The sequence below is a fragment of the Mustela nigripes genome, chromosome X (genome assembly GCF_022355385.1).
Source record: "Mustela nigripes isolate SB6536 chromosome X, MUSNIG.SB6536, whole genome shotgun sequence".
NCBI lineage: Eukaryota > Metazoa > Chordata > Mammalia > Carnivora > Mustelidae > Mustela > Mustela nigripes.
Window position 1 is genome coordinate 112,956,090 of NC_081575.1, and position 9,982 is coordinate 112,966,071.

Genomic DNA, 9,982 nt, shown 5'->3' on the forward strand with positions numbered 1-9,982 from the left:
AAACTCCCAGAAAAATTGAAACCACATGTGCAGATGGCCAGGGCGTGCTGTGCATGTTGCTGGGCAAGCGGTTCAGGCGGGCTGCAGCGAAACCTGCTCTCTCAGCTCTTGGGTTCTGGGGCTTTCTCTGCAACGAGAAGCCCCTAGAGAACCAGCCGACCTCAGCTGAGTGCAGGGAGTGGCTTCCTTCACCACCCCCCCACCCTGCTTGTTCCCTTTGCTCTCCAAAAAGTTACAAACTGGCTTTCCTTCCTGATAAACCAAGGCTTCCTCACTGATTGGTCTCAGTTTGGGAAAGGACGTGACATCAGCAGCTTTGCAGACTGGGGCTGGGGGGCCGCTGTGAGCTTTGGCCAACCTCCAGGCAGCTAGGTGGAGCGTGTGTGTGTGTGTGTGTGTGTGTGTGTGTGCGCGCGCGCGCGCGCGCGTGTGTGTTTGTGTGTCTGGGCGCAAAGCGCGTCTGTCTGACCACAGGTAGTGCTCAGATTACCGTGCCTGCTCTGTTCCGTGCTGTTCTCTCCCGTCTGGCCAGGACCGTGCGGTTCAGCCAGCCCCAGCACTGGAATTCCCAAGGAGCAGGGGGAGCATGGAATTTGGACTCAACTGAGCGACCGAAGTGGAGAGTGGAGCTTGCCCCGCCAGGAGAGCACCATGGATGGCGAACCATGGGGCAGGAGCAGCAAGTCCCTGAGGCCAGGGGACCTTCCTGACACTCGGCTCCTTGCAAACTCGTGGATGGAGGGTGAGTCGCCGGGCAGTGGCATCAGGGTGCTGGGGAGGCTGCAGACCGTGCGTCGGGGAGGAGAGGGCGGGGTGAGGTCAGGGGCTCTGTCTGAGGTGTGTCCACAGCTTGGAAGGTCTGTATCCTTCCCATGGTTGTTCAAAAAGCTGTACACCTCTATCTGCAGAGTCCCAGAGACTGGACAAAGTCGATTGACACAGTTCATTCACCAGTAGAAACTTCAGCTCCAAAGAATGGAGGTATAAAGCTTACTTATAAATAGGATACTTTTACTGCCAAGTCGTTTATTAAAAGGTCTTAGGTATTGGGCATGTAGGTGGGGCTGGGCTTTAAATGACATCCAAACACTGAGTACTGATTGATTCACTTTAAAAGGAGACCTTTTTCTTTTTAACCTTTGGAGAAGCATCTTTTAGGGATGCTTGTCACCTGTCACGTGGTGTCTTTGCTAACTGTAGAGTCTCGTGCCTCTGGGCAACTGTCATTTTTTGGTGAGCGTTCAGCAGGTGCCTGATGACCGAAAGGATTCTGAGAAATGGGTCTAAGCATCAGAGGAGCGATAATGACATTGAGACTCATGTTATTAGCAAGGCTGCCCACAACACTTGTCCGTCATAGGGGCAATTTGCAGGGACCCAGCAGTCAGGGAGGATTTATTACTTTCCTCTGCTACAGCTGCTGAAAGGTGTGGGGTGGGGGGGAACCCCCAGAAGAAATAAAATAACAAAATGCCTTCCCTCCCACTGACCCAGCAGATATGCATGTATCCAGTTTTGCTCGGAAAAGGAGCAGAGCCCTCGACAGTAAGCAGGATTCGGGTTCGCAAAGGCAGAACTGGATTCGTCAAATTTTTGGAGCACAGAGTTGGGGCAATAGAAAGCAGAGTGGCACCAAAAATGGCTTTTAAAAAAAGGAATTAGATAAATATGTTTTTTAAAAGATTTTATTTATTTATTTATTTAATAGAGATCACAAGTAGAGAGGCAGGCAGAGAGAGAGAGGAAGCAGGCTCCCTGCTGAGCAGAGAGCCCAATGTGGGACTCGATCCCAGGACGCTGAGATCATGACCTGAGCTGAAGGAAGAGGCTTAACCCACTGAGCCACCCAGGCGCCCCAATAAATACGCTTTGAAAGCAGCAAATTGTATTTCCAAGTTCATATGGGAAAGTCTCAGTAATCTGGGTGATTTCCACATGGTTATTTTACACCTAGGTATGACGTTTATTTTTATTTCCACTCCAAAGTGGGGTGGCAGCCTCTTTTCACTGATTAGGGTCCTATTCTACCTCCCATTTGGGGCAGGATCCTTTGCTGGGTGGAGGTGAGCAGCTGCCCATATCCTCAAAGGTATGGTGCTTAGAAAGTGAACACTCTGTCAGTAAAGAGTAAGGGGGCGGAGGGGCTTAGGGAGTCAACTGAGGACAAGTCTGGAGAGCTGGAACTTGGTCATGGAGCTGCAAAAGGCTTGGTGGCATTAAGCCTTCATGAGGCAGGGAGTTGAGAGCCATTGATGGTTCTGGAGTGGAGATCGGGCAGTAAGGAAGACTGTAAGCAGATGAATCTGGTCGCCGCAGTCAGGATGGAGGGTGGGATCCCTGTCTCGTGCAGGGAGCGTTTGGGCACATGCAGATGGCTGTCCCCCTACCCCCCAACCCCGGGCTTCTGGGTGAAGCCTGAGAGTCTGCATTCCTAATAACAAGCTCCCAGGTGAGGCTGATGGTGCTGGGAGAACCGTGCGCTCACTGTCTAAGCATGGAGCTTACATTTGGATCGAACTTGGGGAATGACATAGAAAGGGGACATGGGTGACAATTTCAAAGGAGAGAGCAGTCCGTCTGTGTTGCTTGACTCAGTATTGGGACTAAAAGAGTCAGGGCAGCCGAAACTGTAACGTTTTGAAGTCTAAATTAATGTCAGCCAAGGGGGTAGGTGAGAGAGAAGCTGGGGGTGGGAGCTGGCTTGGGAGCCACCGAAGAACGGAGGCTTCTGTTGTGAACATCAGAGTTTCAGTGGCCGTGCCCAGTGCACAGCGCGCCCACGTGGCCCAGACTAGGAGAGCAACAGGTCAGGAAGCTGAGACCTCCGAGCCTTCTGCCGGGGCTGTGCTGAAATCCTGGGAAAGGAGAGCTAGTCCGATGGCCCAGAGCTGAGAGCCAGGCATGGAGCCCGGGGCCGGGCCTGCAGGTGAGCACGTAGGCCCAGTGAGTTAGAGAAGCCGAAAGAGCTTCGGATGTTGTCATTCCCCAGGAACTAAAAGAAGAGAAGTTTCCAGAGAAGCAGAAGTCGCAAGGGCAGGAGACAGGACTCCTCTGCTCCCCTCCTTCCTTGTCGCGCACCTCTGACTGGCCAGGTCCCCCTCATCTGCCACCTCCAGCCTGGCCGCTGCCACCATGAAGCCCTCCCAGGCTCTCCAATGCACCTTTTCCTGAGCGGAGCCCGGCTCCCCCTGCTCTGTGCAGCCCTGCCCCTGGGGCGCAAGCGAATTGCCCTTGTTTATGCTTCTGAACGCCTGACCTTGGTGAGGTGTGGAAGGCGGAGTACTCCGCATGCCGTTTCCCAACAGCCCCGAGAGAGTCAGCTCAGGTGAAGCGTGTCCCGGGCACCGGGGCACGGCAGGGGTTAACGAGGGGCCCGGGTGCCGCTCGTCTGGGGCAGCTCAGCGGCCCCCGCTCTCGCCTGCGGGCCTCTCTCGCCTCCTCCTCTGAAGGAAGGGAGCAAAGCTTATGCAGATGGCAACCAGCTCTTCGGAGACATGGGGTTAATGCTTCAGTCCTCTGCCAGCAGCAAAAAAAAGAGTATCTTTCTTTTTTCTTCCTGAAAACACCTTGTTATGGGGTGAATTGAGTCTCCCCACAGGATAGGTTGGAGCCCCAACCCCCAGTACCTCAGAATGTGACCTTACTTGGAAATGGGGTCTTTGTAGATGTAGTTAGTTAAGATGCGGCCCTACTGGAGTAGGGTGGGCCCTCATTCGATGACCAGTGTCCTCAGAAGAAGAAGAGGGGAGAAAAGGGGGAGGCCTTTGACAGCAGAGGCAGAGACTGGGGTAACCCGTCCAGCAGGCCAGAAGCCCCAGCAAAGATGGACGGCTGCCACCTGGAACTAGAAGGGGCAGAGAAGGAAGGATTCTTGCTGAGAGTCTCCGGGGAGAGCTTGGTCCTGACAACACCTTCCTGTGGGACTTCTAGCCTTCAGAACTAGGGGACAATAGATTCCTGTCGTTTTGAGCCAACTTTGATAGGGTGGCTCTAGGAAACCAACGCATACCTCCCCATAGCAACTTAGGAGAACGTGCTGAAGGAGAAACTAACCACCACCACCCCCCGCTGCAGGTTTGTGTAGGGAAATTCCTTTCCTCACAAAATCGAGCCCACCCGGTAGAGAGTGGGCTCACATTTAAAGAGGAGACAGGCACGAACAGGCCCGGAAAGGAAGCAAGCCCGTGTGTTCATGGTGGCTTTTGAGACATCGGGGTGCCTTGGCAGGGGCAGGTTTTCCGGGGAAACCTGCCTGACCAGACAGAATGGGTGCTGCTGTGAGGTCCCTGTGGAGAGAGACAGACAGAGACCGAGAAAGAAGAGGCTGGAGAAAGAATTATAGTGGACAGGTTGGACTTGCCCAAGAGCTGCCTCAGTGGGCCTTTCTGTTTCCTGTTTCGGACCATGAGGCTCTGTGTCTCTTCCTCCTCTTTTCATTCGTCCCAGGATCCAACCAGGGTCCATCGTAATTGTGACCCCAGCCCCCAGATCCTCTGTTGTGTCGGTGAACACCCCTGGGCCTCCCCTTACCACGTCCCGTAGGCTGAAGGCAGACGCTCCTGCCCTCCCGCGGTCACCCAACCTCCCCTTCTTCCCCTTGACCTCGCACAGTGTTTCCCAGGATGGAGACAGATTTATGCCACTGCCTCAGAGCCCAGAGCTCTGTTAGCAGCTCTCCTCAGAATGTATCAATTAATGCCTTTAAAAATATCTTCTGAAATAATGGAAATTAAAAAAAAAAATCATTCCAGAATGGCAAGAAGAATGAAACGGCGACCTTCCTAATGCATTGCAGGGTTTGCCGGACACTCGATTTAAGAGAAAGGTGAGTTTAATGGCAGTCATCGGAGGACTGGCAGATGCCTGCCCCATTTCTACCTCGAGCCCCGCTGCTGTGTCTGAGGCTTTGCCAGTGACCCCATTTGGCATCGATTTCCTGGCAGGAAAACCAGTAGAGTGTTGGGGAAGAATCCCTAATGCCTACTCAGGGCTTGGCCGGTGTGCTGTGTACAGGCAAAGGCCCTTGAGTTGCAAAGGCGGTGGTGGGGTCAGTGGAGGAGGGGACGGTGACCTTGAGCCCCGTCTTCATCCAGTCTCCTACTGGGAGCATTTCCGTGTTCTGGAGGCAACAGGTCCCCTTTCCTGCCTTGTCTGCTCGCTCTGGTGCTTAGCAGAAAGGCAGGCAAAGCTTCCCCCTGGGGGGAATTGCACATGCTGTCGGTAGCTCATTGCCTGCTTGGGTGTGGGCTCTGGAAAACCCTGGAGAGCCCCCTCCCTGATCTTCCCAGGCAGGATCCACACAAGATGTATGTCTCAGCCGTGTCTTCAGTGTTTTCAAGAGCTAAAGAGAGTGTGTGGGGACTAGTCCCTGTTGCAAATTATGGTGTTTACAACCATGTGTGTATGTATGCATGAAGATTCCTATCTCCATGCTTTTGATGTTAGAAAAATGTCATGCTACCCACGGTCACGATTCTAAGTCTTTCCATAATCACTCAGTTGTTCAAAGACCTGCTGAGGCTGACATCCTCGTGGAAATTTGTGATGAATTTTGGCTTTGTCGGGACCCAAGTTTTTCTCCTGGGCCGGAGTGATAGACACATTATGATAGGCTTACCCAACCCTAGTCTAAAATGACTTTATTTTTTTAAGGTTTTATTTATTTATTTGACAGAGACACACACAGCGAGAGAGGGAACACAAGCAGGGGAGAGGGAGAGGGAGAAGCAGGCTCCCCGCTGAGCAGAGAGCCCCAGGCGGGCCTCAATCCCAGGACCTCAGGACCATGACCTGAGCTGAAGTCAGACACTTAACAACTGAGCCTCCCAGGTGCCCCCCCTCCAATGACTTTAAATTAGAAAGCAAAGTTTCATACACCGTTGATGGGAATATGAAGTGGTATGACCCTTTTGGAAGAGAGTTTGGAAGTTCCACAAAAGTCTAAACATGGGGTGACCTTGTCCTAGAGCATTTCCACTCCTACGTATGAAGCCAGGAGAGCTGAAAACAGCCCCCCACGGACTTGCTCATGAATGTTTACAGCAGCGTCATTAATAACAGCCAAGAAGCAAAAACAAGCCAGGTGTCCATCAGCTGACGAATGAAGAAATAAAATGCGGTCTGTCTCTACAGTGGGTATTATTTGGCCATGGAAAGGGATGAAGTGCTGTTCCCTACTGTAACGAGGATGAACCCTGAGACGTGATGCTAGGTGGAAGAAGCCAGTGGCAAAGGACCACGTTCCATACGATTCCACTTACATGAACTGTACGCATAGACAGACGTGGCTGCTCAGCCCCCCACCACGTGCACCTGGACAGTTCCCTGTGCTTCTCAGTGACACGGACTGTGTCTGCTTTGTAAATGCCACATTCTCAAGCACGGGGACCCCACTGCAGGTAGCCTTTTTTATTCCTCTTAGGGGAGTACACAATTCTTGATTTACCGTAAGCGCAAGGAGGAATGGTTTCAAGACGAATGGATAGAAAGTGAAGCCTGTTTTTGTCTCTAGTTGATAGTATAATTGCATCATTTTTTATGAAACCTGAACAGAGTTACAATTTAGAACCCAGATTACCTGCCCGGACTGTTTAGGCTGTCAGCTCTGATTATCCGAGCTCGCTTTAAGAAAGGGGAATGTGCCAGCTATGTTTCTTAGCCCCTGAACACCTGGAGGGAAAAAAAAAATGGATTAATCATCACACACATGGTGATCCATTAGGATATACTTGCAAATTTCTTTTAAAATGGATTTTCAAAATCTTAATTTTTAAAAAAATATTTTATTTATTTGACAGAGAGAGATCACAAGTAGGCAGAGGGGCAAGCAGAGAGAGAGAGGGGAGGAAGCAGGCTCCCTGCTTGCTTGCCCGAACCCGATGAAGAACTCGATCCCAGGACCCTGAGAACATGACCTGAGCTGAAGGCAGAGGCTTAACACACCGAGCCACCCAGGCAGCCCCAAAATCTTAATTTTTGGCTCTTCCTTTGCATCCAAGATTTTGTGCCGATTGCGTTTTGTGTTTGCTCTGACGGTATAGAAATAGTTGTCCTTTTAATTCTAATTTGGAGAGAAATCTTTCCATAGCTACCATCTGGAGGGTAGGCTCTAAGTACTAGAAACAGCAATTTTTTCCTGAGAGAATCAGGAACCTCAGAGAATTCTGTGAGGCCATGAAGTTTCTATTGATTGAGCATAAGGCTTGGGAGGTAAGAAAAGCTATTTCATGTAAGGTACTCGTAATGACCCCAGGAGGAGAGCGTTGGATGGACTGCGTGTCGATAGGCTCATTCGGCTTCCTCTTCCCTATAAATGCTTTAGGCATTCATCTGGAATGATAGTAATCTGCTCCATGGGACACACTTTCCTGGGTCTTGATAGCTCCCAGGTAGCAAGGTGGACCTCAGCTACTGTGTTAAGTACAAAGTATTCTAGCCTACTCCTTTCTGGCTTTTTGGTTGATAAGGTACTAGTAAATTCCCTGGTTCCCCAGGTCTCCCTAGTTTTTAGGAGACACTGGTTCCTTACAAGGAATGCCTGCCATCAGACCATTCTGCCTTGTCACATTCTGACTTCCTGTGCTTGTTCTGGAAATCAGTCAGAGCGTGAGATGAGGAAAATGCAGGTCTCTGCCTCGTTCACATTACCTCCACATTCAATCAGAGAGAAGAAAACATTTAATGTGTTGGGGGGATAGGGTTTATAGGGTTTCTTCCGAAGAACGTGTGTTCTTCCTGCGTGGTCGTGGAACACATTTGCTATTTGCAACAGCAGCGGTGATGGGGTGTAATTAAGACTCTGCTTAAGGGGAGGGCGGGATAATGATAGTAGCTAGTAGCTATTGACGTGTGCGTAAGTTCATTGCTGTCCTAACATGACAGGGAAGGAAACTGAGGCTCAGAGCCTGTCTGGGGACCCACAGCTTCGAAGCACCCGAGGGGGTCTGAATTCAGAGCTCTCTTAACCACACTGCCATGCTGCCTTTGGGATAAATAATGTCCCTGTTACAAGGTCAGACTGAACTCTGCTTTGTGCTTGATACTGGGATGGGCGGTAGTCCAGAAATAGATATTGTTCAGTTTAGCTTGGATTTTAAACCTAATGGCGTACGTAATGATGTGATCACCGCTATTAGTACATGGCGCTGTTTGCTGAGATACTGAACTTCGAGTCCATGCAGGAAGCTAGACTGGCAACAGCAGCTTAACACGCGAATGCTGGTGATTAGTGAAGCTCTCACTGAACTAAATGGACCATTTGCCTTTGAAAGCCATGCGGTCCATCACCCCAGTCTACCTCTTTTGTCCTCAGGCCGGAGACTGGCTGTAGTTCTTTCTTTAGCTACCTTGACATTTCAAATAAAATGTGTACTGGGAGCTTCGATGGACGGGAGAGATGCTGAAGGGCTCGTGGGCATCTTGACTGATGGACTCCCATGTCTCCATCCAGGAAGACCCCTCAGGCTCTTACGGACAGCAGGGCTGCCTTTCGGGTCTCTAGCACGGTGACAGGATGTAACCCGGTCCTCCCTTTCCATGCAGATGTTGTGTCTGATTGGTCTCCTGTGCATGAAGCGGCCATCCACGGACGTCTTCTCTCTCTGAGGAACCTCATCAGCCAGGTACATGGCTTTTTGGGGAAAAAAAGACAAACATTAAGAATATCCTATCGTGGGGCGCCTGGGTGGCTCAGTGGGTTAAAGCCTCTGCCTTCGGCTCAGGTCGTGATCCCAGGGTCCTGGGATCGAGCCCCACATTGGGCTCTGCTCAGCAGGAGGCCTGCTTGCTCCTCTCTCTCTCTCTCTCTGCCTGCCTCTCTGCCTACTTGTGATCTCTGTCAAATAAATAAAGAAAAATCTTTAAAAAATAAAAAAATTTTAAAAAAGAATATCCTATCGCTCACCACGCTGAGAAAAAAAATCATAGTCTGATTTTTTAAGATCGTAATTTCCTCTTTGGCAAAATGAGGTGAATCCTGTCCCCTTTAACCATTTCTTTATCTGGAGGCTGGTGTAAATACTAGAATTTAGTGCAATTCTGTGTACATGATCGGCACTATTATACCTTCTAGGTGAACAATAGGCAGATGAGTGTGTCCAAGTTGCCCTCGTTTTACTCGATAGATTGTATTCTTGAAAATTATCACACTAAACAGTTTTTCTCAACTGAGGCAGTTTTGCCCCTTAGGGAACATTTGACAATGTCTGGAGACAATTTTGGTTATCACAGCTGGGAGTAGAGGTGGGTAGGGGGTGCTGCTGGCGTCGAGTGAATAGAGACCAAGGATATCACTGAACATCATACGTTGCTCAGGATAGCCCTCTACCTCAGGAAACTATTCCAGCCCCAAAGGCCAGTAGCACGGAGGTTCAAAAGCCTGGATGTAAAATAAATGCTTGCAGATGTCTTTTTTAAATATGTCATCTCATCATTTCAAAGATATTTTCGGTCTTATGGAACCTCTAGCTGATAGTGGCTCTGCCCAGTCTAACATCAGTTTTTCTGCTCTACGGGTATAATTTGCAGTACACATTAATTTGAGTTTTGCTTCTTTGAAATTATTGGGAACTTAAGCTAAGATATTTGTAAAAAAAAAAAGAGCAGTTGAAATCACCATTCAAAATCCTAATAAAAGTTTTTGTTCAGAATGTTCTGTTTTCTGAAAAGACTATAGATTTTTCCAGGTGGGAGCTATTGACTCTTTTCAGACCATGGACCCTTTGGCAGTCAGGCAAAGTCTATGGATCCCTTCTCGGACGAACGTTTTAAATGCATGGAACACAGTACTGAGAAGACCTATCAAATTAGTAAAAGAACAGTGGCGCCTGGGTGGCTCAGTGGGTTAAAGCCTCTGCCTTCGGCTCAGGTCATGATCCCAGGGTCCTGGGATGGAGCCCCGCATCGGGCTCTCTGCTCTACGGAGAGCCTGCTTCCTCCTCTCTCTCTGCCTGTCTCCCTGCCTACTTGTGATCTCTGTCTGTCA

At 49.9% G+C, this 9,982-nt stretch overlaps 1 protein-coding gene across 1 annotated transcript in view; it reads left to right on the top strand.

Annotated features, from left to right (window-relative positions):
• Window positions 1–344: 344 nt before the first annotated feature.
• The window catches only part of ASB9 (ankyrin repeat and SOCS box containing 9), a 26,519-nt gene continuing 16,881 nt past the window's right edge, over window positions 345–9,982 (top strand). The window contains exons 1-2 of the mRNA XM_059384668.1: window positions 345–742; window positions 8,542–8,621. Of these exons, the coding sequence (XP_059240651.1) occupies window positions 652–742; window positions 8,542–8,621 (171 nt within the window). The 5' untranslated portion in view covers window positions 345–651. The remainder of the gene's footprint in view (window positions 743–8,541; window positions 8,622–9,982) is intronic.